Genomic DNA, 27,166 nt, shown 5'->3' on the forward strand with positions numbered 1-27,166 from the left:
AATGGGTCAGTAATTGTTGTTGGTTCTGATCTAGCTGTTGACAAATGATACGGATGGCTTTAATAAATAATTTAACCGTCAGCTGGCCTGAAAACGGACTTCTACAGTGAGAAAAACCTCGAAACCTCGCGAGAAGATTCGTGTTTTCAGCTATAGTTCCCTCCTGTGCCGCTGGGGGCAGCAAATCCGACCCTCCGCTTTTACCGCAGCAGAAGAAGAAGCCCAGCTAAACATCCCGCTGAACCGTTAGTCCAGATCTGCTCTGACTGAAACCGAACCGAGCCGAGCCGAACATGAACGAGTCTGATGGAGTCCGCTTCCGGCGGCTGCACCGAGCTCACGTGATCACAGAGGAGCTTCCTGAGCGGAGACACAAAGGAGGCAGGTGAGACCCGAACCTCACCTGGACATGCGGTCCGGTTTTAACGGTACCGGTTCTGCTGGGGATTCGAGAAGTCCTGGATCAGGTCACAGGGCTCTGCGGTTCCGGGTTTGTTGATTCGGTTCCAAGAGAAGGAGCCAATCAGAGGGAAGCAGACCGGAACTGCCTCACATCCGGTTTAAACCCGGATTATATGGATGGGGTCTAGATTGAGAACCATCCAGAAGGTTCTGATGGACCTGATGGCTTCATGTCTGACCTGTTGGATCAGAGCAGTCTGGTCCGGTTCTGCACCGGTTCTCCAGGTTCTCGTTCTGGATCGTCCTCCGTCAGACCAGTAGAAATTCTGGTTGCAGCTCCAGAACCTTGAAGACAAAAACCGACCCAGTTCATCAAAATATATTGGTACCAGAACCAGGAGGAACCAGAGCCAGGTGAGAGGGATCCTCCTGGTCCTGGTCCTGGTTCTGGTCCAGCTACCAACTCTGGACTAAAAATGAAACAAGTTCATGACTTTATGAATTCATTTCTCTCAGGTGTAATTATACCAACTGAATCTTTCTCCCCTGAGAATGTGGACCGGAACCGGACCGACTGAATGTGGACCAGAACCGGACCGACTGAATGTGGACCAGAACCGGACCGACTGAATGTGGACCAGAACCGGACCGACTGAATGTGGACCAGAACCGGACCGACTGAATGTGGACCGGAACCGAACCGACTGAATGTGGACCGGAACCGGACTGATTCTGAGTCTCCAAATAATTTTAACAGAGGATTCACATAATTTATAACTTTGTGTAAAAATCCTTTTGCCACATTATCAGCAGCAACGAGCTAACCTACAGCTAGCTAACCTACAGCTAGCTAACCTACAGCTAGCTAACCTACAGCTAGCTAACCTACAGCTAGCATACTGTAACATGTTATAAAACTGTAACATGTTTAGGGATATTCATAGTTGGATTATTTTGTTACCATAGCAACAATCTGATGCTGTGAGTTTAATCTCCTCTCAGATTAAATCCAACCAGAAGCTGTTAGAGCTGCTGATGGGGCCCTCAGTCAGATTCTGCCCCAGGCCCCATCAGCCTGGAACCGGCCCTGCAGGGTTAGAGTTCAACCTGCTGCTCTGAGCCACAAGCAGGAGATTTAATGAAATGATGCTAATGTAGCTTTAGCATCTGCAGCATTTCTGTCTGCTGAGTTTGAAGAAGAATCTCAGAAAATGTTTTGGTTGCTGCAGTTTATGAGATTTAAGATCTCCACGTGTTAACCCATTAAACACCTGTCCTCCTGTCCACCTGTCCTCCTGTCCACCTGTCCTCCCTCCTGTCCACCTGTCCTCCCTCCTGTCCACCTGTCCTCCCTCCTGTCCACCTGTCCTCCCTCCTGTCCTTCTGTCCTCCTCCTGTCCACCTGTCCTCCCTCCTGTCCATCTGTCCTCCCTCCTGTCCACCTGTCCTCCTGTCCACCTGTCCTCCTGTCCACCTGTCCTCCCTCCTGTCCTCCTGTCCACCTGTCCACCTGTCCTCCCTCCTGTCCACCTGTCCTCCCTCCTGTCCTCCTGTCCACCTGTCCTCCCTCCTGTCCTCCTGTCCTCCCTCCTGTCCACCTGTCCTCCCTCCTGTCCACCTGTCCTCCCTCCTGTCCTCCTGTCCTCCCTCCTGTCCACCTGTCCTCCCTCCTGTCCACCTGTCCTCCCTCCTGTCCACCTGTCCTCCTGTCCACCTGTCCTCCCTCCTGTCCACCTGTCCTCCCTCCTGTCCTCCTGTCCACCTGTCCTCCCTCCTGTCCACCTGTCCTCCCTCCTGTCCACCTGTCCTCCCTCCTGTCCACCTGTCCTCCCTCCTGTCCTCCTGTCCACCTGTCCTCCCTCCTGTCCTCCTGTCCACCTGTCCTCCCTCCTGTCCATCTGTCCTCCCTCCTGTCCACCTGTCCTCCTGTCCACCTGTCCTCCCTCCTGTCCACCTGTCCTCCCTCCTGTCCTCCTGTCCTCCTGTCCTCCCTCCTGTCCTCCTGTCCTCCTGTCCAGCTCCTACAGTGGGAAGGTGTTCCGGGTCACTCTCCTGTCTCTGGGCGTTTTCCTGATTCTTCCTCTTCTCATCATCTTCCTCATCCTGGAGTCTCCCATCCAGCCAGAGGCCTTCAGGTGAGTCAGTCTGGACCGGGTCAGAACCAGACCAAACACTCTATAACCGCCCCCAACTCCTTCCTGCCCCCTTGTTTCCATGGCAACGTGTGGCGCCCCCTGCTGGCTGCAGCTTGAAGGAGCCGCCCCAGATGAAGGGCTGCTGGGAGCCCAACCTGCGGCTCCGGGAGGCCCGGCGGCTCTACGAGGACCAGCTTCTGGGTCCAGAGTCCATCGTCAACATGGGGGGTCAGCTGCTTCACTTCTGGTTCTCGACCAGAACCAGAACCAGAACCAGAACCTGAGTCTGTTTTTCTCTCCGCAGACGTTTTCTTCACTGGAACAGCTGATGGCAAAATCCTCAAGCTGATTGGACGAAGAATCGTTACCTTGGCAACGCTTGGCAAACCGCCGTGTGGTGAGATGCTCCAATTGGGTGAAGCTGGGTCTGTGAGAACTGGTTCTGATTGGTTCTGACTGGTTCTGATTGGTTCTGATTGGTTCTGATTGGTTCTGATTGGTTCTGACTGGTTCTGACTGGTTCTGATTGGTTCTGACTGGTTCTGACTGGTTCTGATTGGTTCTGACTGGTTCTGACTGGTTCTGATTGGTTCTGACTGGTTCTGATTGGTTCTGATTGGTTCTGATTGGTTCTGATTGGTTCTGATTGGTTCTGACTGGTTCTGACTGGTTCTGATTGGTTCTGATTGGTTCTGACTGGTTCTGACTGGTTCTGATTGGTTCTGACTGGTTCTGACTGGTTCTGATTGGTTCTGATTGGTTCTGATTGGTTCTGACTGGTTCTGACTGGTTCTGATTGGTTCTGATTGGTTCTGATTGGTTCTGACTGGTTCTGACTGGTTCTGATTGGTTCTGATTGGTTCTGACTGGTTCTGATTGGTTCTGATTGGTTCTGATTGGTTCTGACTGGTTCTGACTGGTTCTCCGTTAGGATTGATGTGAACTGCTGAACCATGTTGAACCAGGCTAGCCGTTAGCCTCTATTAGCATCTTGAACCAGGCTAACAGGTTGCTAGCTGATAGAGCTTTGGAACCTACGTTTCCGTCGCTCGGCGCCATCTTCGGTGTCCACAGACCAAAACCAACCGGTCAGAACAAGTCCGGTGTTTTCATTGTTACCGACCGAAGCGAAGTTGTTGTCAGGTTGGATACCGGATGTTCAGCTCAAGGTGGATCCGACTTATGAACGCTAATTTGGGCCAGCGGTTCTGTACTGGTCCCTCCTGAAGCGCTCAGTTTCACATCGGAACCATCCGAACCGAACAACCTGTAAATAAATGCTGATGGTCATTCATGCTGTCACACGAGGCACATTATCCTCTAACATGTTGTCATATTCAATCATTTAAATATTAAATGTTTTCTTCAGTAAAACTCATTCGAGTAAAATTATTCTACTAAACTTTACAGATGAGGCATATTTTTATCCCATTTTGACCCGTTTTATTTAACCAAATTTAAATTTAAAAATATATATTTTTAATTTTCATAAAGTGTATAACCACAGATGATCATCACTCATAATGTTCAATGCATAAAATACTAGAACAGGATCTATTTCATGTTCACTAACCTGGAATATGTTAAATACAACAAATATTTATTAAAGTGTGATCTATGTCATAAAATGTGTCACCTTTACTGTTTAATTACACATTAAATGTTTAAAGGCCTAACCCTATTTTAATGAACAAAATAAACAACTAAACCCAAAATCCAGGAAAACAAGGAAATCCTGAACAATGAATCAGGAGACATGAGGGAAAACAAGCTGGACTGGTGACTGAAAGAGGAGCTTCAGCAGCTCAACGGCCTGAATGACAGCAGCTGAGAGTCATTTGGCTCAGGAGCTGCTGAGGAGAAGGTGGAACAGGAAACTAAGGAGATCTGCTGGGACACAAACGGGAGGAAACAGGGAACTGAAAAATACTTCAATACAAAAGACACCAAGAGTAAAGAAAACCTGATGAACTAGGAGAGAAAGAAATGAGGGAAACCAGAACTAAACAGAAACAAGAATGATCTAACAATAAGAACTAAGGAACACAGAGCTGGAGAAACTAGAAGATCTAAAGAAATAACCCAACTAGAATTACTAAAGATACAGACTCAGAATAACTGAACGTCTGGTGATCAAATTAAGAAATAAACATGACTAGAAACCCTGCAGGGAGGCTGAAATAAGAACCAGAAGAACTTTTTACCGTTTCAGTCGTGTGATCGGACATTACAGACAATAACGCAGCAGCTTCGCACCATAGCTACATTATTTAAAGTAACTAGGATTAAAAAAAGACTGTTGTTTTTGTCGGTTATGTTTATGAACCAAAGATGGCGCCGATGTCTACAGCAGCGACGTCACGCTCCACAGCTCTATAGGCTGAAAGTGGCAGAACAAATCTGATTGGCTGAGCATGGCTCCGCCTCCAGACTGACCCTGGTTGCCCTCTGACCCCCTGCAGGCACCAGGGAGGATGAGCCCACCTGCGGGCGGCCCCTGGGCATCAGGGCGGGGCCTAATGGGACGTTGTTCGTAGCCGACGCCTACCTAGGCGTGTTTGAGGTCGACCCTGCCACAGGTGAGCTTTGACTGGACCCTCCCCTCCCCCGCTTCCAGGTGGAGCTGACGATGCGTCTCTCTGCAGGTGCGGTGACCCGGCTGGTGGCGGGGGGGCAAGAGGTCGGCGGCAGGAAGCTGTCGTTCATCAACGACGTGGCGGTGACGCAGGACGGCAGGAAGCTGTACTTCACCGATTCCAGCAGCAGGTGGCAGCGGCGGGACTACCTGCTCCTCATCATGGAGGCCACGGCGGATGGAAGGTGCGACCCGCCGCCTGGGTCAAAGGTCAGCTGTTGGGACCCTTCAGAATAAAAGCCTGTCCTCCTGTCCGCCTCAGAGTGCTGGAATACGACACAGAGACGCGGGAACTAACTGTCGTCATGGAGAACCTGCGCTTCCCCAACGGCATCCAGCTGCTGCCGGACCAGGAGTCGGTTCTGGTGGCTGAGACCACCATGGCCCGGATCCGCAGGTGAGCCCGACACTGACCCAGGACCACCCCGGTCCAGAGGTGCTCTCCTCCCTGACCGGCTCTGTCTACATCCAGGGTCCATGTGGCGGGCCTCAACAAGGGGGGCATGGACACGTTTGTGGACAACCTGCCTGGTTTCCCGGACAACATCCGGCCCAGTTCCTCTGGAGGATACTGGGTCTCCATGGCGGCGGTCCGGCCCAACCCCGGCTTCTCCATGTTGGACTTCCTGTCCCAGAGACCCTGGATCAAGAAGCTCATCTTCAAGGTAAAAAGGCCCATCAGTTTCATGTGACCTCTGACCTGCTAGATGAGAAACTAATGAGAACGCCTGAGATGTCCTAGTCAAAGGCTGCGTTCACACAGCAGATCTTGATGCTGATGCTGATTAAACCCGACTGCAATGTGAGGTCTGGAGCCAAGATGGCCGCCCAGCAGCACTTCGTTTACGGCAGTAAAGATGGCCGCCGCAGCGCTCCGTTTACGGCAGTAAAGATGGCCGCCGCAGCGCTCCGTTTACGGCAGTAAAGATGGCCGCCCAGCAGCGCTCCGTTTACGGCAGTAAAGACGGCCGCCGCAGCGCTCCGTTTACGGCAGTAAAGATGGCCGCCGCAGCGCTCCGTTTACGGCATTAAAGACGGCCGCCGCAGCGCTCCGTTTACGGCAGTAAAGATGGCCGCCGCAGCGCTCCGTTTACGGCAGTAAAGATGGCCGCCGCAGCGCTCCGTTTACGGCAGTAAAGATGGCCGCCGCAGCGCTCCGTTTACGGCAGTAAAGATGGCCGCCGCAGCGCTCCGTTTACGGCAGTAAAGATGGCCGCCGCAGCGCTCCGTTTACGGCAGTAAAGATGGCCGCCGCAGCGCTCCGTTTACGGCAGTAAAGACGGCCGCCCAGCAGCGCTCCGTTTACGGCAGTAAAGACGGCCGCCGCAGCGCTCCGTTTACGGCAGTAAAGATGGCCGCCGCAGCGCTCCGTTTACGGCAGTAAAGATGGCCGCCGCAGCGCTCCGTTTACGGCAGTAAAGATGGCCGCCGCAGCGCTCCGTTTACGGCAGTAAAGACGGCCGCCCAGCAGCGCTCCGTTTACGGCAGTAAAGACGGCCGCCCAGCAGCGCTCCGTTTACGGCAGTAAAGACGGCCGCCCAGCAGCGCTCCGTTTACGGCAGTAAAGATGGCCGCCGCAGCGCTCCGTTTACGGCAGTAAAGACGGCCGCCCAGCAGCGCTCCGTTTACGGCAGTAAAGACGGCCGCCCAGCAGCGCTCCGTTTACGGCAGTAAAGACGGCCGCCGCAGCGCTCCGTTTACGGCAGTAAAGACGGCCGCCCAGCAGCGCTCCGTTTACGGCAGTAAAGACGGCCGCCCAGCAGCGCTCCGTTTACGGCAGTAAAGATGGCCGCCGCAGCGCTCCGTTTACGGCAGTAAAGATGGCCGCCGCAGCGCTCCGTTTACGGCAGTAAAGACGGCCGCCGCAGCGCTCCGTTTACGGCAGTAAAGATGGCCGCCGCAGCGCTCCGTTTACGGCAGTAAAGACGGCCGCCGCAGCGCTCCGTTTACGGCAGTAAAGATGGCCGCCGCAGCGCTCCGTTTACGGCAGTAAAGACGGCCGCCGCAGCGCTCCGTTTACGGCAGTAAAGATGGCCGCCGCAGCGCTCCGTTTACGGCAGTAAAGATGGCCGCCGCAGCGCTCCGTTTACGGCAGTAAAGATGGCCGCCGCAGCGCTCCGTTTACGGCAGTAAAGATGGCCGCCGCAGCGCTCCGTTTACGGCAGTAAAGACGGCCGCCCAGCAGCGCTCCGTTTACGGCAGTAAAGATGGCCGCCGCAGCGCTCCGTTTACGGCAGTAAAGACGGCCGCCCAGCAGCGCTCCGTTTACGGCAGTAAAGACGGCCGCCCAGCAGCGCTCCGTTTACGGCAGTAAAGATGGCCGCCGCAGCGCTCCGTTTACGGCAGTAAAGATGGCCGCCGCAGCGCTCCGTTTACGGCAGTAAAGATGGCCGCCGCAGCGCTCCGTTTACGGCAGTAAAGATGGCCGCCGCAGCGCTCCGTTTACGGCAGTAAAGACGGCCGCCCAGCAGCGCTCCGTTTACGGCAGTAAAGACGGCCGCCCAGCAGCGCTCCGTTTACGGCAGTAAAGATGGCCGCCGCAGCGCTCCGTTTACGGCAGTAAAGATGGCCGCCCAGCAGCGCTCCGTTTACGGCAGTAAAGACGGCCGCCGCAGCGCTCCGTTTACGGCAGTAAAGATGGCCGCCGCAGCACTTCGTTTACGGCAGTAAAGATGGCCGCCGCAGCGCTCCGTTTACGGCAGTAAAGATGGCCGCCGCAGCGCTCCGTTTACGGCAGTAAAGATGGCCGCCGCAGCGCTCCGTTTACGGCAGTAAAGATGGCCGCCGCAGCGCTCCGTTTACGGCAGTAAAGATGGCCGCCGCAGCGCTCCGTTTACGGCAGTAAAGACGGCCGCCCAGCAGCGCTCCGTTTACGGCAGTAAAGACGGCCGCCCAGCAGCGCTCCGTTTACGGCAGTAAAGATGGCCGCCGCAGCGCTCCGTTTACGGCAGTAAAGACGGCCGCCCAGCAGCGCTCCGTTTACGGCAGTAAAGACGGCCGCCCAGCAGCGCTCCGTTTACGGCAGTAAAGACGGCCGCCGCAGCGCTCCGTTTACGGCAGTAAAGACGGCCGCCCAGCAGCGCTCCGTTTACGGCAGTAAAGATGGCCGCCGCAGCGCTCCGTTTACGGCAGTAAAGATGGCCGCCGCAGCGCTCCGTTTACGGCAGTAAAGATGGCCGCCGCAGCGCTCCGTTTACGGCAGTAAAGATGGCCGCCGCAGCGCTCCGTTTACGGCAGTAAAGACGGCCGCCGCAGCGCTCCGTTTACGGCAGTAAAGATGGCCGCCGCAGCGCTCCGTTTACGGCAGTAAAGACGGCCGCCGCAGCGCTCCGTTTACGGCAGTAAAGACGGCCGCCGCAGCGCTCCGTTTACGGCAGTAAAGACGGCCGCCGCAGCGCTCCGTTTACGGCAGTAAAGACGGCCGCCGCAGCGCTCCGTTTACGGCAGTAAAGATGGCCGCCGCAGCGCTCCGTTTACGGCAGTAAAGACGGCCGCCCAGCAGCGCTCCGTTTACGGCAGTAAAGACGGCCGCCCAGCAGCGCTCCGTTTACGGCAGTAAAGACGGCCGCCCAGCAGCGCTCCGTTTACGGCAGTAAAGACGGCCGCCCAGCAGCGCTCCGTTTACGGCAGTAAAGACGGCCGCCCAGCAGCGCTCCGTTTACGGCAGTAAAGACGGCCGCCCAGCAGCGCTCCGTTTACGGCAGTAAAGATGGCCGCCGCAGCGCTCCGTTTACGGCAGTAAAGACGGCCGCCCAGCAGCGCTCCGTTTACGGCAGTAAAGACGGCCGCCCAGCAGCGCTCCGTTTACGGCAGTAAAGATGGCCGCCGCAGCGCTCCGTTTACGGCAGTAAAGATGGCCGCCGCAGCGCTCCGTTTACGGCAGTAAAGATGGCCGCCGCAGCGCTCCGTTTACGGCAGTAAAGACGGCCGCCGCAGCGCTCCGTTTACGGCAGTAAAGATGGCCGCCGCAGCGCTCCGTTTACGGCAGTAAAGACGGCCGCCGCAGCGCTCCGTTTACGGCAGTAAAGACGGCCGCCACAGCGCTCCGTTTACGGCAGTAAAGATGGCCGCCGCAGCGCTCCGTTTACGGCAGTAAAGATGGCCGCCCAGCAGCGCTCCGTTTACGGCAGTAAAGACGGCCGCCGCAGCGCTCCGTTTACGGCAGTAAAGATGGCCGCCGCAGCGCTCCGTTTACGGCAGTAAAGATGGCCGCCGCAGCGCTCCGTTTACGGCAGTAAAGATGGCCGCCGCAGCGCTCCGTTTACGGCAGTAAAGATGGCCGCCGCAGCGCTCCGTTTACGGCAGTAAAGACGGCCGCCGCAGCGCTCCGTTTACGGCAGTAAAGATGGCCGCCGCAGCGCTCCGTTTACGGCAGTAAAGACGGCCGCCGCAGCGCTCCGTTTACGGCAGTAAAGACGGCCGCCGCAGCGCTCCGTTTACGGCAGTAAAGACGGCCGCCGCAGCGCTCCGTTTACGGCAGTAAAGATGGCCGCCGCAGCGCTCCGTTTACGGCAGTAAAGATGGCCGCCGCAGCGCTCCGTTTACGGCAGTAAAGATGGCCGCCGCAGCGCTCCGTTTACGGCAGTAAAGATGGCCGCCGCAGCGCTCCGTTTACGGCAGTAAAGATGGCCGCCGCAGCGCTCCGTTTACGGCAGTAAAGATGGCCGCCGCAGCGCTCCGTTTACGGCAGTAAAGACGGCCGCCCAGCAGCGCTCCGTTTACGGCAGTAAAGACGGCCGCCCAGCAGCGCTCCGTTTACGGCAGTAAAGATGGCCGCCGCAGCGCTCCGTTTACGGCAGTAAAGATGGCCGCCGCAGCGCTCCGTTTACGGCAGTAAAGATGGCCGCCCAGCAGCGCTCCGTTTACGGCAGTAAAGACGGCCGCCGCAGCGCTCCGTTTACGGCAGTAAAGATGGCCGCCGCAGCACTTCGTTTACGGCAGTAAAGATGGCCGCCGCAGCGCTCCGTTTACGGCAGTAAAGATGGCCGCCGCAGCGCTCCGTTTACGGCAGTAAAGATGGCCGCCGCAGCGCTCCGTTTACGGCAGTAAAGATGGCCGCCGCAGCGCTCCGTTTACGGCAGTAAAGACGGCCGCCCAGCAGCGCTCCGTTTACGGCAGTAAAGATGGCCGCCGCAGCGCTCCGTTTACGGCAGTAAAGATGGCCGCCGCAGCGCTCCGTTTACGGCAGTAAAGATGGCCGCCGCAGCGCTCCGTTTACGGCAGTAAAGACGGCCGCCCAGCAGCGCTCCGTTTACGGCAGTAAAGACGGCCGCCCAGCAGCGCTCCGTTTACGGCAGTAAAGACGGCCGCCCAGCAGCGCTCCGTTTACGGCAGTAAAGATGGCCGCCGCAGCGCTCCGTTTACGGCAGTAAAGATGGCCGCCGCAGCACTTCGTTTACGGCAGTAAAGATGGCCGTCGCAGCGCTCCGTTTACGGCAGTAAAGATGGCCGCCGCAGCGCTCCGTTTACGGCAGTAAAGATGGCCGCCGCAGCGCTCCGTTTACGGCAGTAAAGATGGCCGCCGCAGCGCTCCGTTTACGGCAGTAAAGATGGCCGCCGCAGCGCTCCGTTTACGGCAGTAAAGATGGCCGCCGCAGCGCTCCGTTTACGGCAGTAAAGATGGCCGCCGCAGCGCTCCGTTTACGCAGTAAAGATGGCCGCCGCAGCGCTCCGTTTACGGCAGTAAAGACGGCCGCCGCAGCGCTCCGTTTACGGCAGTAAAGATGGCCGCCGCAGCGCTCCGTTTACGGCAGTAAAGACGGCCGCCCAGCAGCGCTCCGTTACGGCAGTAAAGACGGCCGCCAGCAGCGCTCCGTTTACGGCAGTAAGATGGCCGCCGCAGCGCTCCGTTTACGGCAGTAAAGATGGCCGCCGCAGCGCTCCGTTTACGGCAGTAAAGATGGCCGCCCAGCAGCGCTCCGTTACGGCAGTAAAGACGGCCGCCGCAGCGCTCCGTTTACGGCAGTAAAGATGGCCGCCGCAGCACTCGTTTACGGCAGTAAAGATGGCCGCCGCAGCGCTCCGTTTACGGCAGTAAGATGGCCCGCCGCCCTAGGCAGTAAAGGCCCGCACGCTCCGTTTACGGCAGTAAAGATGGCCGCCGCAGCGCTCCGTTTACGGCAGTAAAGACGGCCGCCAGCAGCGCTCCGTTTACGGCAGTAAAGATGGCTGCCGCAGGGCTCCGTTTACGGCAGTAAAGATGGCCGCCGCAGGACTCCGTTTACGGCAGTAAAGATGGCCGCCGCAGCGCTCCGTTTACGGCAGTAAAGACGGCCGCCAGCAGCGCTCCGTTTACGGCAGTAAAGACGGCCGCCCAGCAGCGCTCCGTTTACGGCAGTAAAGACGGCCGCCAGCAGCGCTCCGTTTACGGCAGTAAAGATGGCCGCCGCAGCGCTCCGTTACGGCAGTAAAGATGGCCGCCCCAGCACTCCGTTTACGGCAGTAAAGATGGCCGCCGCAGCGCTCCGTTTACGGCAGTAAAGATGGCCGCCGCAGCGCTCCGTTTACGGCAGTAAAGATGGCCGCCGCAGCACTCCGTTTACGGCAGTAAAGATGGCCGCCGCAGCGCTCCGTTTACGGCAGTAAAGATGGCCGCCGCAGCGCTCCGTTTACGGCAGTAAAGATGGCCGCCGCAGCGCTCCGTTTACGGCAGTAAAGATGGCCGCCGCAGCGCTCCGTTTACGGCAGTAAAGATGGCCGCCGCAGCGCTCCGTTTACGGCAGTAAAGATGGCCGCCGCAGCGCTCCGTTTACGGCAGTAAAGATGGCCGCCGCAGCGCTCCGCTTACGGCAGTAAAGACGGCCGCCAGCAGCGCTCCGTTTACGGCAGTAAAGACGGCCGCCCCGCAGCGCTCCGTTTACGGCAGTAAAGACGGCCGCCCAGCAGCGCTCCGTTTACGGCAGTAAAGATGGCCGCCGCAGCGCTCGTTTACGGCAGTAAAGAGGGCCGCCGCAGCACTTCGTTTACGGCAGTAAAGATGGCCGTCGCAGCGCTCCGTTTACGGCAGTAAAGATGGCCGCCGCAGCGCTCCGTTTACGGCAGTAAAGATGGCCGCCGCAGCGCTCCGTTTACGGCAGTAAAGATGGCCGCCGCAGCGCTCCGTTTACGGCAGTAAAGATGGCCGCCGCAGCGCTCCGTTTACGGCAGTAAAGATGGCCGCCGCAGCGCTCCGTTTACGGCAGTAAAGATGGCCAAAAAGTTGCTGGGTGCTGCAGCCTCAGGCAGCAGTGGTTCTCCAGGTCAAAGGTCACGCTGTCCTCCTCTCTCGGCCTGCAGCTGTTCAGCCAGGACGTCCTCATCAAGGCCGTCCCTCGCTACAGCCTGGTGGCGGAGATCCAAGATGGCGGCGTGTGTAGGCGGAGCTTCCACGACCCCAACGGCCTGGTGGCCGCCTACGTCAGCGAGGCCCACGAGCATCATGGGAAACTCTACATCGGATCCTTCCGCTCGCCATACATCGCCGTGTTGGACCTGCAGGGACTGTAGAAGTGGGCCGGGTCCGGCCTCCCTCCCTGCTGGTTCTGATGACCCGGTCCTGTTTGGATCAGAACTTGGGGACTTTAAAAGCAGTTGTTGGAAGCTGAGGGGTCCAGTTGGGCCCAGTTCTGGTTCTGTTATTTCATGTCAGACTGAATGTTCTTGTGTCGCCTCCCCTACTGCTCTGCTTCCACCCGGAACCAGGACCAGAACCGGGTCCAGGATGTCCTCATAAGGCTGTCCTGGACCAGAACCTGGACCGAACCCGTCCTTATGAAGGCCGTCCCGGTCCTGGTTTCGATTAAAAAAATTGTGAAAAAGTGAAATCAGGCGAGTTAATCGTGATTTGTAAACTTGGTTCTGGTTCGGCCCGGTTCCGTCTAATCCAACCTGTGGACCTACTGGACTCTGGAGGTTCTGGAGAATAGAAGAACCGGGTCTGGATCTGCTGCAACTCTTTATTCACTCATCATTTAAACAAACAGAACCGGATCCTGATCAGAACCGGTCTGGATCAGAACCGGGCCCTGTTGGTGTGATCTGCACAGCAGCTCCAGGGTTTCCCGCCCAGGTTTCCAAGGGATCAGCCACAGCTCCAGATGACACCGTAAGGTCTGGACAGAGACGGGCCGGTCAGAACCTCCAGAACCATCGGGTCCTCCTGCGACTCGGATCCAGACTCACCTGGGCCAGGCGGCCCGGAGGCTGGAGGCGGCACCGGTCCAGGTCCGAAGTCCGGTTTCGTTTGGGACAAACCGTCCTGGAGATCTGGAAGTCCACGATGTACCGGATCCCTCTGACCACCTGGAACACAGAGTGGGTCCGTTAGGTTCTGCTGCGATCCGGAACCGGGCCTGGGTCCAGACCAGAACTGCAGGAATGGGTCTGCTTCAGGTTCTAGGCTCAGCAGAACCTGGTTCTGGTTCTCACACATCAGAGTGAATCTAAACATGCTTTTATTTTGAAAGGAGGTATTGTTTCCTGTGAGCTGGTTCTGCAGTGGAGAAACAGGTTCTGGTTCTGTAGAGCCCGTCTCTGATTGGCTGATCGGTCCATCCAATCACCACAGACCTGAGCTTCAAATAAACTACTGTTGCTTTAACTGTCCCGCCTCCATCTGTTCTGGTTCTGATCCAGTTCCTCCTTCCAGAGGACTGACAGGGCTGACCAATCAGACAGCAGAGTGAAGGTTTCTGACCAATCAGAGTGAAGGTTTCAAATCAAATGTTATCTGTACAGCCTGTCAGCATCAAGGCGTTTCAAACAGCAGAATCAGCAGTAAAACGTCAATAAAACCAACCAGGAGGGTTTCAGTCTGGAGTCAGTGTTTCTGCTGTTTTACTGTTTTCTGCTAGTTTGTTACAGATTTGTGGTAAATAGAAGCTGAATGCTGCTTCTCCTCGTCTGGTTCTGGTTCTGATGCAGAGCAGAACCAGGACCAGAACCTGAGGAGTCTGGAAGGTTGATACAGCAGCAGATCTTTAATGTGGTTCTGATCCGTCCAGTGATTCATAAACTATCAGGATTTACAGTCTGTCCTCTGAGCTCCAGGTGTAGATCTGGGTGGTGTAGATCTGGTGTCATGTAGATCTGGGTGGTGTAGATCTGGGTGGTGTAGATCTGGTGTCATGTAGATCTGGGTGGTGTAGATCTGGTGTCATGTAGATCTAGGTGATGTAGATCTGGGTGATCTAGTAAATAATAAAGACGTTGTATTTTGATTTAGTGATGTAATTATATTAGGTGTGTTTCCTCCCCACGCCACTAGAGGCAGTAGCAGGCCCGAAAAGATGGAACTTAAGTAGCAGATTTAGAAGAACACAGAAAGCTACAGAATTTGTTAAAAGCTGAGCTGCGCTGAAGTAAATAAAAGAGAGAAGTTCAAATACATTCTGAGAGAGAAACTCCTTCCTACAGGTGAAAATATATCACAGAATTCAAAGGAAAATAAAAACGGAAGTATAGGAAATAGCGCCCCCTTCCCTTCCGGACTGCAATGGTCCCGTTTCCAATAAGGTATGAGACTGACACTGGTCCGTCCCGCCCCTTCCTGTTTGCTGCAGCGACGTCCTTCTCGTAGATTCTCCTCTGGTGGTTCTGGAGAAACTGGACTTCCAGGTTTTTTTGAACCAGTTGGATCTAGACACCAGAATCCGGACCTGCTGAAGGTTCTGACTCGCCTCCCATATCACCATAGCAACAACTGTCCCCAGGTAAGCGGTACCTGTCGCTGCGCTCTGAGGACGGCCGATGGTTTGAACAGGAAGGCGTCATTTGATTGGCTGTTGAAGGAGTGGGCGGCGCCGAGGACGGCCTGCTGGACGGCGGCAGAGTTCTTGCTGATGTCATACGGAGAGCCTGGCATGGGGCGGCCATGATGGCTGCCGGCTGCTGGACCCGGACCTGGAAGAGAAGAACCAACAGAACCAGCAGAACCCGGGCCGGTTTGCCAGTTTGTTTTGAACCTGTTTGTGTTTGCAGTTCCTGGTTCTCCTGATGTCTGTGCCCGTCAGAACCACAGAGAACGAACCGAGGATCTGACCCAAACAGAACCCGGTGCCGAGTCATTTCTGCCCCACCAGAACCAGCGCTCCAATCTTACCCAGAGTGGCGAGCAGCAGCAGCGGCAACATCTTCGCCTCCATCTCGGTTCACTTCCTGTCACCGCAGCTCAGCTACTTCCTGTCCCTGCCTCAGCTTCTCTCACACCTGACATCACTTCCTGTGTCTGACGCTCTCCCTGGAACCCCGCCCCCTTTAGGCGGGGTTCCTCCAGGCTGCGTTCTGAGCCCACTGGTTTCCTTTTCTAGCTGCCATCAGTCCTCCTGTCACATTTATGCTGAGGACGTCCAACTGTGTCTCTGTTTAGACCTCAGCAGTTGGACAGGCTGGCTGTCCTCGTCCAGTGTCTGTCCTCTATCGGTGACTGGCTCAGACGGACGGCGGACCCAGAACTTCAGAACCACCTCTTGATCAGCACTGCTGAAACCAATGAGACGGTGGACAATGAGACAGTGGACAATGAGACGGTGGACACAATGAGACAGTGGACACAATGAGACAGTGGACACAATGAGACAGTGGACAATGAGACGGTGGACACAATGAGACAGTGGACAATGAGACGGTGGACAATGAGACAGTGGACAATGAGACGGTGGACACAATGAGACAGTGGACACAATGAGACGGTGGACACAATGAGACAGTGGACGTGGACAATGAGACGGTGGACAATGAGACAGTGGACAATGAGACGGTGGACACAATGAGACAGTGGACACAATGAGACGGTGGACACAATGAGACAGTGGACACAATGAGACGGTGGACAATGAGACAGTGGACACAATGCGATGTGGTAAATATTATTTAGTTTGGTTCAGAATAATTATTGCACCGTCAATAATGACGTCTAATCGATGTTCTTATTGCCAGAGGAAACAGTAACACCTTCATGAGGTCAGAGGTCAAACTGTCTTCCAGGTTCCTTCAGCAAACAGTTGAGATGTTTTTGGTTCCACCACCTGCTGCTAACCTGCTCATGTGTCCAAACCAGCCGAGGAGATGAAAAGTTAAAACTTGACTTAAAATGTTTAGTTGTAACATTTTAACCGCTAACCCCTAACCCTAACCCTAACCGCTGGCGGCGCTCTGATTGGTCAGACCGACTGCAGGCTGCTGAAGAACCGGTCCAGAACCGCCTCCAGCTGGTCCTCACTGTAGTCCACCACCTGGAGGCGCCGGCCGTCCGCCGCCCCTCGGATCATGGCCGACAGCGCTGCGGAGGCAGGAAGTTAACACCCTGACGGCCAATAACGTCAACATAAACAGGAAGTGACCTCACCGCGTCTGACGACGGCCGGAACAAACACAGCACCTTCTTCTCCTTCATGTCGGCGGCCCGGCCCAACTCGTAGCCGACGCCCAGGGACGGCTGCGTCACCTCGGCAACCACCACTGAGACACACAGGGGTCAGAGGTCAGCGGCCCGCCCCTCTGGGCAAGTCCACCTCGCTGCAGCAAACCGGAAGGGGCGGGACGGACCACTGTCAGCCTCTTACCTTGTTTGTAAATGGGACCGTTGCACTCCGGAAGTGAAGGGGGCGCCATTTCCTGTATCATCCGCGGTCTCCCGTTTTAATTTTCTTTTTAAATCTGTGATTTAGCTTCATCTGTAGGAAGGAGTTTCTCTCTCAGCATGTATTTGAACTTCTGTCTTTTATTTACTTCAGCGCAGCTCAGCTTTTAACAAATTCTGTAGTTTTCTGTGTTCTTCTAAATCTGCTCCTTAGTTGCATCTTTTCGGGGTTTACTGCTGCCTCTAGTGGCGTGGTGGTGGTAACACAACTAATATAATTACATTACCAAATCAGAAAACCAAAGTCTTTATTATTTATTATGAATTCTGGCATTACTGGAAGTGGCTGTAGAGAGGGAAGTCTGGGCCTCCATTCTGAAGCTGCTGCCCCCACGACCCGACTCTGGATGGATGGATGGATGGATGGATGGATGGATGGATGGGATGGATGGATGGATGGAACAAACAGTAAAAGAGAAATTCCCTAACAAAAGAACACACCTTTCCATATTCTTAAGGAAGTAGAGCTAATTAAATGAAACAAACAAAACCTGAAAGTGGTTCCAGTTTCACTTGATGGCCAACTTGTTGAAACTGTGGCAAATTTTAAATTCCTTGTGTTATTCCTGGACAATCAGCTCAACTTTGCTGAAAACACTGACTATATATTTAAGAATAAGGGGTACAGCAGGTGCTGCTACCCCTAAAAGATTTAGTGGGGGTAGCAGCACCTGCTAGAGGAGCGGCTGTCAGCTGTAAAACATGAACGGGTCACTGTGCAGCTGTGACTGGTTAGTTTTCAACAACATCTAAACAGACTTAATCAGTTATAATAACTTTTTCTCATTTCATATCGTTTCTGAACTGATCTGCTTATACGGCAATGTGGATCTGAAGGTTAGAGTCTGAGAGCGGCAGGTCTCTGATTGGCTGAGAGCGGCAGTCTCTGATTGCTGAGAGCGCAGTCTCTGATTGGCTGAGAGCGGCAGGTCCTGATTGGCTGAGAGCGGCAGGTCCTCTGATTGCTGAGAGCGGCAGGTCCTCTGATTGGCTGAGAGCAGCAGGTCCTCTGATTGGCTGAGAGCGGCAGGTCCTCTGATTGGCTCAAAACGTTCAGAACTTTATAAGATCACAATAATAAATAAAATCTACAAACGTGTTCAAATTATGACCAACACAATAATCTCAGTGATTATTGTTTCAACAAGGTTCCATAATAACCAGCAGGTCAGGAGTTAAAATGAACCAATCACCGCTGATTCATAGGTTATTATGATGCAGATATTATATTGTGCATCACCTGATATCGTAACGACCTGAGATTTTAACTTAATGTCTGGTCGGCTTGTGGAGCGCAGCAGGTTGTCATGGCACAGGTGTGTTAATGACGAGAGTTAAAGGTGCTATTGGTTTAGAGCTGATCACCTGTTCAGGTTGTTTCACCTTTGACCTTTACAGCCGCTGTAGTTCTGAAGTTCAGTAAACGACTACTGACTATTACTGGTTCTGTGTGACTATAGTCATTTACAACAAACATCAAACACGGTAATATGTCTCATTAGTCTTAACAAACTAATGGCTTCTACGCATAATTATGTGACATTAATTATTGTCTAATATAATAAATAGTTTGGTGCTTTGAGCTCAGAGTCTGAGAGGCTTTCCTTTATAAACAACTGTTGTTTTCGTCTCTTATTTAGTGGAAATATTGATGTTGATGAGATTTTCTCCAAATAATAACGTTTTCAACCTTTATAGCTCCACTGTTGAAACTCTAACATTCACAAATGAAATAAAATCCAGCATCTGGTTTGAGGTGATTCTCTGGAACCTGTTGGAGGAAAAACATCCCAACTTCAGAAGATGAGCTTTAACCTAACAGAGCTCTGTGGTTCCTCCTGTCAGTGTGAGAGTCAGGGTGAGGAGGCGCCGGGTTAGGAAGAGAAGCTGCAGGATCTTCAGAACAAACAGGTCATGATGCTGGGCTGCTGATTATCCCTCTGTCTGGACACAGGACCAGTAGAACCAGTTTAACAGATAAAATGAATGATTATATGCCAGACATGGAAAACTGGGATGCTCTCCATGCCATGATGTTCAGGATTTAGGTCTCATGGCATCTCAAGGTGTCAACATGGCAGCCAGTGGGCTGAAGGAGGAAATACAGATTTATTTTGTAGCAGTTCAAGAGCTACCAGCTTTTATCGCTTCAAAAAAATTAATGAGCAGAAACTCCAAGGCATCTATCTATCTATCTATATATATAAATATATATATATATATATATATATATATATATATATATATATATATTTGTCATAGTACCCACAAGAATTTAAAACTACTTTCACCCCTGGTTTTAACTTAACTCAAGTTAAAACATTTTAACTCAAGTTTGAACCTTTCATCTCCTCGGCTGGTTTGGTCACATGAGCTGCAGATTAGCAGATAATCTTTTAACAACACTTTGAATGGCAGGTTTAGCAGCAGGTAAATGGTGGTGAAACCAAAACCATCTCTGTCTCAACTGTTTGCTGAAAGAACATGAAAGACAGCAAGAAATATTCTAGCAGAGAGCATCCATCCTCATTATTCATCAGTTTGACCTCTGACCTCATGAAGGTGTTAAAGTGTTCCTATAGGAACTAAGAACATCTTTTAGAAGTTATTTATTGACAGTGCAATAATTATTCTTAACCAAACTAAATAACATTTACCTATAGCGTGCTAAGTGTTTTGCTCTATTCACAAATTGTTGATAATCTGATTCTATGAATATGATTTATCGTTTTTAAATAGTTGTATCTTATTTTTTCCTATATTTAAGACTCTACCATAAATGGCATCTTGTATAACATACATGCACCGTGAAAACAAAAATGTGATTTTTTTGCTTGTATCTGTTTAACAACCTGGGTTGTTATTCCTAATTTGTTTGTTATTGACTTTTCCTGAATTAAATTTCTTACATATACATTGCAAATGGTATTTTTTATTATAGTGATCATGTTGTTTTTCATGTCTCTTTATTTCTTTTCTTCCTCCTATAATTGATGGAGATATATAGATATAGATATAAAGTATTGTCATTTAATGAGCGCTACATCCTTAAGAAAGTGAAAAAATATGGTGTTTTATGAGATAATTTATCTTTTACGGTGCCAGGCCACCGCTGGTTGGAGCTCCGCGGCGTTTAGCTCCTGGTTGATCCGGTTGATGAACGCTAATGTCGGCCAGCGGTTCTCCAGCTGCCGCAGCGCGGAGCTTCACTTAGGAACCATCAACAAATCACCAAACCAAACATTCTGTCAAATAAATGTTAATAAATGACTTGAATTGTAACCGACTAACTAATTGTCAGTGTTAATTTATGCTTTTACATGAGACAAAATAGCATCTATTAAATTTTAAAGTCACATACATTATTTTCAATAATTTTAATATGAAATAATATAGTATTTTCTTCAATAGCTTCCAGGTCATGTGAAGTATCAAAATCACTTTGAAATAATTATACTAGTCTGCACAGATGAGGCACAGTCATCTGTTTTCCATTTTAATAATCTGATATGTAGTGAGAATATGTTATGTTTCAGTTGTTGGCTGTTTCTATGACTTTGTATTTTCGTGTTTTTATGGTGTAAAGCTCTTTGAAATGCCTTGTTGTTGAAACGTGATATATAAATAAAATTTGATTAGATTTTTTAATTGGGGGTTTTCTGTCCGAGGCCACGTTCTGTACAACCGGGGATTTGAAGGGATCCATTTTGGTGGCTTTGGGATCACGGCTCTGCGTTTGGCAGATGATGTGGCCCTTCTGGCTTCATCAGGTCGTGATCTACAGCTTCACTGGAGCAGGAGGCAGCCGGGAGGAGGATCAGTACCTCCAGGTCCAAGGCCCTGGTCTTGAGCTGAAAAAGGGTCGAGTGCCTTATTTGGGTCAGGGAAGATTGTCCTGACCCAAGTGGAGGAGTTTAAGCATCTTAGGATCTTGTTCATTGTTGGAGTTCATTCATTTCTGTCTCTGTTCACCACCCATGTTCGTTAACCAGTTTCAGGACCCGACCAGAACCACTCATTGTAAATGACCTAGAGAAATAATGAGATTTGGTTATATATAAAAACAAGCTTTAATGCTAACAAGCTAACAAGCTTTTTTGGTTCGGTAACCCGAACCCTAACCCAAACCGCTGGCCGACATTAGCGTTCATCAATCGGATCAACCTGGAGCTAAACGCCGCGGAGCTCGAACCATCTTCACTGCGGAGGGTGACCGTGACGTCATCGGCCAAAATTATAATTTTTAATATCTCAGAAACCAAAACTGCACAAACAAAAATTTTAACGGCACAAACCTGCACAAACGGAGCTCTAACCATTCAGACTGTTTGCTGATTTTTTGACGTGGGTGTGGTGTCCGCTTCACACAGCTGGAAGGCTTCCGCTTCCTGCCGGCTGGCGGCGCTACAGCCACCGCCAGCCGGCCTGCTGGTAAACAACAATAGAAGAAGAGCAGGAGTAGAAGAAGAGGAAAAGGAGGACTGAGTTGGAGCAGAGGAAGAACAGCAGAAGAAGAGCAGAGTTATTGATTATCTTATCGATCCGAGAGGTGAGGAGAACGGTTCTGATCCAGAATGGTTCCGCTCAGGTTCCGCTTCTGTTTTTGGGTCTTAGAGCTCCGTTAGCCCGTTAGCACCAATCCGTTAGCACCAACTACTTCCGGTTCGGTCCAGACTGAGAACCAGAACTAATGGGCCAATCTCGGACTTCAGGCTTTAGAGCAGAACTCTGCCAGCTGGAAGCCGGTTCGGTTCTGCTAGAACCGGGTTGTGGGTCGGTTTCACTCTGTCAGTCTGCCGCCTCTTCCGGAGTTATTATGGGATGTTACCGTCATGTAAAGGGTTGGGGGTTAAAGGTCAGAGAGTACAGAGCACTTTGACCTGAAAGGTTCTTTAACCGGATCATGATCCATTTCCGGTCGGTTCCGAGTCCAGCTCAGTTTGGGTTTTACGGTTCTGTTTTAAAGGGACAGTACGCCCTAATGCCCCAGACTCAGGTCAAGGTTCTGGAACATCCTGCTTTGACCCGAACCGGACCTGGGGACAGAACCCTGTCAGGTGGTTCTGAGTGGAGCTTTAAACCAAACCAGACCACCAGGTTTAAAGGTTCTTTCTCCGGACCAGAACCGATCCAGTTGGACAGGTCAGGTTGAGTGAATGATGCTGAGCTCAGAGGAAACCTGGCAACACAATAATCATCATTATATTTGATCCGAAGCGCATTTTTCAGAACCAGAGGCCACTTCCTGTTGGGAACAGGAAGTTTGACCAAAGGTCTGGATCTGACGACTCCACGGATTCATTTGTAAATTGTAGATTTTGTAGCAAAGTTTTGTTAAATTTCCAATAATCTGCCTATGATTGTTAACTTCATATGGATTTTAATAGTGATGGTCTCAGTTCTGTCTGACTCCATCACTTTGTCCACAAACTAATCAGACTAAATTCTCTGTGAGATGCAAACACCAAAACTTTATCTGTCCATGTGTGGACTCAGCCATTCTGGATCAGATGGTTCTGGACGGGATGGGTCCTGTAGTTAATAAACAAAGTAAATGATAAATATTCCTTAATATTTACTGTGTCTGATCCATAACGTCTAGAATGATCCATCTACCATCGTGTCTGACGCTTCCTCTGAATGGCTCTAGTAGAACAGCGCCCCCTGCTGACCTTTTACTGGCAGACAAGCATCTGATTCTGTTTCCTGGACAAAATAAAATCTCCCTTATTTTGGCAGACACAAACAGACCCTTCCTCTTTGTTTCCTCTATTTCTAATAATTAATAACAAAAGCAGGAATCTGCTTTTATTATTAAATAAAATAACAAATCTGAAGCTGCAGAGCCAGATTTCACCTCCGTTGGGAAGCAAACCAATGAAACTGATTAGGTTATAACTGTGTTATTACCACTCTATAGCGTCATGATTCCTTTCCCGTTGAAGTTGCTGTATTGCTGATATATTCTGCATCTCTGGCTCTTTTTCTCTAGTCCAGATAAAATGTCTTAAATGTAGCTTTGCAGCAAAATCTGCTCAGCATTTAAAGCTTGACTGCACCAGCCGCCATCTTGCAGAAAACAGGAAGTCCAAGCAGATTTGACCTCATATTTGTTGTCTAAGAAAAGATGGGCTCTGACCAGTCCAGGTTCTGGTTCTGTACTGGTGAAGCTCTGGACCAGTTTGGCCCGGCTGGTGCTGCTGCAGAGTCTCCCAGTGAAACCAGTCCTCACCCAGTTTGTGCCGTTTGTCTCCAGATGTACTACTATCGCTATGACAACCCTGAGGTCAGCTGCTGCTACAAGTACTTGATGTTCAGCTACAACATCATCTTCTGGGTGAGTCACCTGACCCGCTGGACCTGCCAGAACCAGAACCTCCTCGCTTCCTGTTGCCATGCAGAAACCAGGAAGTGATGTCAGCGACATGCTGAAGTTTCTTGGCAGCAGGAAGTGACACAGGAAGTTGTAAAAGAGCAACCAGGAAACAGTCTGGTTCTGGTTCGGTTTGCTTATCCAGTCAGTACTCTCAGGCTGTTTCTGGTTGCAGAACCTCGGTTCTTTCCTCAGTGTGACTCTGGTTCTGGTTCTGTTGCAGCTTGCCGGAGCCGCCTTCATTGCCATCGGGTTTTGGGCGTGGAGCGAGAAGGTGAGGGCAACCGGACCGTGGAACCGCGACCCGTCTGCATTGGGCAGAACTGACCTGCCTGTTCTGTCTGCAGGGGGTTCTGTTGGACCTGACCCGGGTGACCCAGCTGCACGGCTTTGACCCGGTCTGGCTGGTTCTGGTAGTAGGCGGAGTCACCTTCATCCTGGGCTTCGCCGGCTGCGTGGGAGCGCTGCGGGAGAACATCTGCCTGCTCAAGTTTGTACGTCTGACCCGGTTCTGGTTCTGACCCACACAACATTTAGAGCTGTGGAGCGGCCCAGGACCAGAACCGGGTGGGAGTGGGGAGGCCCGAAATGGTTCTGATCAGTTTCTAATGGATTTCAAACAAAGCATAACCTGTTGCCACGGCAACTAGAATTTTCCTAGAGCCTCAGATTTCTCTGCCGCTCCAGGTTTTCCACACCAGGCAGCAGCAGCAGAGGGGCGGACACCAACATCTGGGTCAGAACAGGTCGACTGAATATCACGTTTATTACGGTGAAAAAGAAAAAGTTTAGATTTAACTGAACTGATGACGGTAGTTTCTGAACTTTAACTGTAACAAAGTGCTGATCCTTCATGTTGCTACTAGCATGAGCTAAATGAAAATGGGCCCCTTCTTCTTCTTCTTCTTCTTTAGATTTCAACAGCAGCTTGCATCCATTATTGTTGCACTACTGCCACCTACTGGATCCTAATATCTATTCCTCAAATTCTCATAATGATCCCAGTATTATTTAAAAAACAAAATCTTCTTTTTCTTTTTCCATCCATTTTCTTCCGCTTATCCGGGGTCGGGTCGCGGGGGCAGCAGCTTCAGAAGGGAGGCCCAGACTTCCCTCTCCCCAGCCACTTCTTCCAGCTCCTCCGGGGGAATCCCAAGGCGTTCCCAGGCCAGCCGAGAGACGTAATCCCTCCAGCGTGTCCTGGGTCTTCCCCGAGGCCTCCTCCCGGTGGGACGTGCCCGGAACACCTCACCAGGGAGGCGTCCAGGAGGCATCCTGACCAGATGCCCGAGCCTCAACTGGCTCCTCTCGACGTGGAGGAGCAGCGGCTCTACTCTGAGTCCCTCCCGGATGACCGAGCTTCTCTCTCTAAGGGAGAGCCCAGCCACCCTGCGGAGGAGGAAACCCATTTCGGCCGCTTGTACCCGTGATCTCGTTCTTTCGGTCATGACCCAAAGCTCATGACCATAGATGAGGGTGGGAACGTAGATCGACCGGTAAATCGAGAGCTTCGCTTTTTGGCTCAGCTCTCTCTTCACCACGACGGACCGGTACAGCGCCCGCTTCACGGCAGACGCTGCCCCAATCCGCCTGTCGATCTCCCGCTCCCTTCTTCCCTCATTCGTGAACAAGATCCCCAGATACTTAAACTCCTCCACTTGAGGCAGGACGACCCCCCTGACCTGGAGAAGGCACTCTACCCTTTTCCGGCTCAAGACCATGGCCTCGGATTTGGAGGCACTGAGCCTCATCCCGGCCGCTTCACACTCGGCTGCGAACCGCTCCAGTGAGAGCTGCAGATCACGATCTGATGAAGCCAACAGGACCACATCATCCGCAAAAAGCAGAGATGCGATCCTAAGGCCACCAAAACGGATCAACACCTCGGCTGCGCCTAGAAATTCTGTCCATAAAAGTAATGAACAGAATCGGTGACAAAGGGCAGCCTTGGCGGAGTCCAACTCTTACCGGAAACGAGCCCGACTTACCTTTCAATGCTATTTAACTGATTAACAACATTCTTAAATTTCAATTCCCTATTAAAATTAATTCCGTTTTAATGGGCGCTTTCTTCTTTTATTTCCAATTTTGACTTCCAATGAGTCACTTCCTGCTAGAGAGCCCCCTGGTGGTGAAAGAAAAATCCACATATAGTCCAGAAAATACGGTAAATGAAAACGTTGCTGAAGCCGGGTCAAAGGTCACCGGGTCAGGCTGCTACAGGTTAGGATCAGTCTGCAGGTCCAGAACCGTACCCTGGTTCTGCAACCGCACCGGGTCAGAGCCGGTTCTAGCCCAGTTCTCCGGGCCGATGGGGTTCTGACCCGGTGTGTTGTGCTGGTTCTGACCCGGTGTGTTGTGCTGGTTCTGACCCGTGTGTTGTGCTGGTTCTGACCCGTGTGTTCTGGCCCAGTTCTCCGGGGTGATCGGGTTCATCTTCTTCCTGGAGCTGACCGTGGCGGTTCTGGCCGTGGTTTTCCAGAGCCAGGTCCGAGAGTGGTTCAACAACTTCTTCCTGCAGAACATCAAGGCGTACCGGGACGACATTGACCTGCAGAACCTCATCGACTCTCTGCAGAAGATGGTACGGTCCCGCGGGTACCGCCGGTACCCCCGTGGTTGGTCCGGTACTGACCCGGTTCTCCCCAAACAGAACCACTGCTGCGGGGCCCAGGAACCCAATGACTGGAACCTGAATGTCTACTTCAGCTGCAATGGGTCCCATCAGAGCCGGGAGAAGTGCGGCGTCCCGTTCTCCTGCTGCATCCCCGACCCCGCCGTGAGTCCGGTTCCGATCGGAACCCAACCTGGCCTGCTACGAGTCCGGTTCCGATCGGAACCCACTTGGTAATCCTGGTTCTGCTCTTTTAGGACTCGGTGCTGAACACCCAATGTGGCTACGATGTGAGGAACCAGCAGGAGGTGAGTTCAGCTGTTCCTGTTGGTTCTGAGAGGTTCTGTTGGTTCTGAGAGGTTCTGTTGGTTCTGAGAGGTTCTGTTGGTTCTGAGAGGTTCTGTTGTCCCAACAGAAGGAATGGAGTGAAAAGATCTTCATCCAAGGGTGCATCCCGGCGCTGGAGGAATGGCTGCCACGCAACCTGTACACCGTGGCTTTCATCTTCATCGTAATCTCTCTGCTGCAGGTACCAGAACCCGACCAGAACCTGACCCAACTACCTATTAAACATAGCCTAGATCTGCATTAAGTAATCTGTAGTCACCTGTAGTTTATCTGCACCTCTCTCTGACAGATGGTGGGGATCTACCTGGCCCGAACGTTGATCGCCGACATTGAAAAGGTCAGATTCAGCCATTGAGGGCTTGGCCTGCGGGGGCGGAGCCTCTGCCTGCGGGGGCGGAGCCTCGGCCTGCGGGGGCGGAGCCTCGGCCTGCGGGGGCGGAGCCTCTGCCTGCGGGGGCGGAGCCTCGGCCAGGTGTTTTGCATCTGGCTGCGGAGTCGCATGTGCCTTCATCTCCTTCCAGTGTGGTCTTCCTCTGATGTGCTCGTTGCTATGGTTACTGAAATATCTGACTGAACGTATTACTCTGCTGAAGAGCGCCACCTTGCTTTGTCTGCACCTGATGCCTTCACTTCCTGCTTCACCTGAGAGGCCTTCCAGAACCGATCGCTTGCCTTCATGACGTCTGATCACCTGAACATCATCATCATCAGCAGCAGCAACTACAGCCACCACATTACCAGTCTGGTTCTGGTTCTGTTCTGGTTCTGTTCAGGTCACATGACTCGCTGTTTAATGAATGTGAATGCAGACACTGGAAAACACGTTGGTCTGAATAAAGTTGTGTTTGAATATTCTGTGATTGATCAAGGAAATGATTGGTTGATCAGATTATTGACCCAGCCTCATTGGGGAGCTTTTATTTTGAAGGGAGTGTTTCTTTTTCTTTTTTTTTACAAAGTGAATTTTTATCTTTTTTATATTCTGCATAATAAAAGTGACTTTTCCTCTTGCTACGTCTTTTGCTTCATTGATCCTTCCAGT

The 27,166-nt window shown here is 52.2% G+C and overlaps 3 protein-coding genes and 1 long non-coding RNA gene across 13 annotated transcripts; 2 read left to right on the plus strand and 2 right to left on the minus strand.

Annotated features, from left to right (window-relative positions):
* Positions 1–23: 23 nt before the first annotated feature.
* On the minus strand, positions 24–21,198 carry cst7 (cystatin f). 8 transcript variants are annotated; one of them, XM_008430534.3, is made up of 6 exons: positions 16,290–16,483; positions 16,102–16,186; positions 15,251–15,627; positions 14,873–15,051; positions 13,333–13,452; positions 13,093–13,262 (listed from the first exon to the last, which is right to left on the minus strand). In XM_008430534.3, exons 3-6 carry the CDS (start codon positions 15,291–15,293, stop codon positions 13,122–13,124), a joined length of 483 nt encoding a protein of 160 aa, XP_008428756.2. In that variant the 5' UTR covers positions 15,294–15,627; positions 16,102–16,186; positions 16,290–16,483; the 3' UTR covers positions 13,093–13,121. The 8 variants fall into 8 exon arrangements, 7 of the variants coding, with proteins under 7 accessions (XP_081472310.1, XP_008428756.2, XP_008428758.2 ...); XR_014091097.1 differs by lacking the exons at positions 13,093–13,262; positions 16,290–16,483 and adding exons at positions 24–747; positions 3,576–3,804 and having other exon boundaries at positions 15,251–16,272; XM_008430536.3 differs by lacking the exons at positions 16,102–16,186; positions 16,290–16,483 and adding an exon at positions 21,085–21,198.
* apmap (adipocyte plasma membrane associated protein) lies at positions 245–13,750 on the plus strand. The gene is made up of 9 exons (XM_008430530.3): positions 245–385; positions 2,421–2,537; positions 2,650–2,765; positions 2,842–2,934; positions 5,000–5,116; positions 5,183–5,357; positions 5,435–5,569; positions 5,645–5,837; positions 12,448–13,750. The coding sequence occupies exons 1-9, from the start codon at positions 294–296 to the stop codon at positions 12,655–12,657; spliced, it is 1,248 nt and encodes a 415-aa protein (XP_008428752.1). The 5' UTR covers positions 245–293; the 3' UTR covers positions 12,658–13,750.
* tspan14 (tetraspanin 14) lies at positions 21,199–27,134 on the plus strand. 3 transcript variants are annotated; one of them, XM_081616181.1, is made up of 10 exons: positions 21,199–21,338; positions 23,046–23,126; positions 23,386–23,436; positions 23,510–23,656; positions 25,576–25,746; positions 25,816–25,941; positions 26,034–26,084; positions 26,192–26,305; positions 26,414–26,509; positions 26,552–27,134. In XM_081616181.1, exons 2-9 carry the CDS (start codon positions 23,046–23,048, stop codon positions 26,477–26,479), a joined length of 807 nt encoding a protein of 268 aa, XP_081472307.1. In that variant the 5' UTR covers positions 21,199–21,338; the 3' UTR covers positions 26,480–26,509; positions 26,552–27,134. The 3 variants fall into 3 exon arrangements, with proteins under 3 accessions (XP_081472307.1, XP_008428755.1, XP_081472308.1); XM_008430533.2 differs by having other exon boundaries at positions 26,414–27,134; XM_081616182.1 differs by lacking the exons at positions 26,192–26,305; positions 26,414–26,509; positions 26,552–27,134 and adding an exon at positions 26,155–26,185 and having other exon boundaries at positions 26,034–26,116.
* On the minus strand, positions 25,230–26,676 carry LOC145555046 (uncharacterized). The gene is made up of 2 exons (XR_014091099.1): positions 26,552–26,676; positions 25,230–26,509 (listed from the first exon to the last, which is right to left on the minus strand). It is a non-coding gene; the product is annotated as an uncharacterized LOC145555046 (long non-coding RNA).
* Positions 27,135–27,166: the final 32 nt, after the last annotated feature.

Source organism: Poecilia reticulata, chromosome 15 (genome assembly GCF_904066995.2).
Source record: "Poecilia reticulata chromosome 15, P_reticulata-male-v2, whole genome shotgun sequence".
NCBI lineage: Eukaryota > Metazoa > Chordata > Actinopteri > Cyprinodontiformes > Poeciliidae > Poecilia > Poecilia reticulata.

What these genes read in the sequence shown, in the direction of transcription:
- apmap (XM_008430530.3), top strand. Translation starts at nt 294, where the DNA reads ATGAACGAGTCTGATGGAGTCCGCTTCCGGCGGCTGCACCGAGCTCAC. An exon ending in GAGGCCACGGCGGATGGAAG is followed by an intron (nt 5,358 to 5,434) that starts GTGCGACCCGCC and finishes TGTCCGCCTCAG; the next exon opens with AGTGCTGGAATACGACACAG. An exon ending in ACCATGGCCCGGATCCGCAG is followed by an intron (nt 5,570 to 5,644) that starts GTGAGCCCGACA and finishes GTCTACATCCAG; the next exon opens with GGTCCATGTGGCGGGCCTCA.
- cst7 (XM_008430536.3), bottom strand. Translation starts at nt 15,293, where the DNA reads ATGGAGGCGAAGATGTTGCCGCTGCTGCTGCTCGCCACTCTGG. An exon ending in TCCTCAGAGCGCAGCGACAG is followed by an intron (nt 13,453 to 14,872) that starts GTACCGCTTACC and finishes TCTGTGTTCCAG; the next exon opens with GTGGTCAGAGGGATCCGGTA. An exon ending in CTCCGGGCCGCCTGGCCCAG is followed by an intron (nt 13,263 to 13,332) that starts GTGAGTCTGGAT and finishes GTCTCTGTCCAG; the next exon opens with ACCTTACGGTGTCATCTGGA.
- tspan14 (XM_008430533.2), top strand. Translation starts at nt 23,046, where the DNA reads ATGTACTACTATCGCTATGACAACCCTGAGGTCAGCTGCTGCTACAAG. An exon ending in TTTGGGCGTGGAGCGAGAAG is followed by an intron (nt 23,437 to 23,509) that starts GTGAGGGCAACC and finishes TTCTGTCTGCAG; the next exon opens with GGGGTTCTGTTGGACCTGAC. An exon ending in TCGTAATCTCTCTGCTGCAG is followed by an intron (nt 26,306 to 26,413) that starts GTACCAGAACCC and finishes TCTCTCTGACAG; the next exon opens with ATGGTGGGGATCTACCTGGC.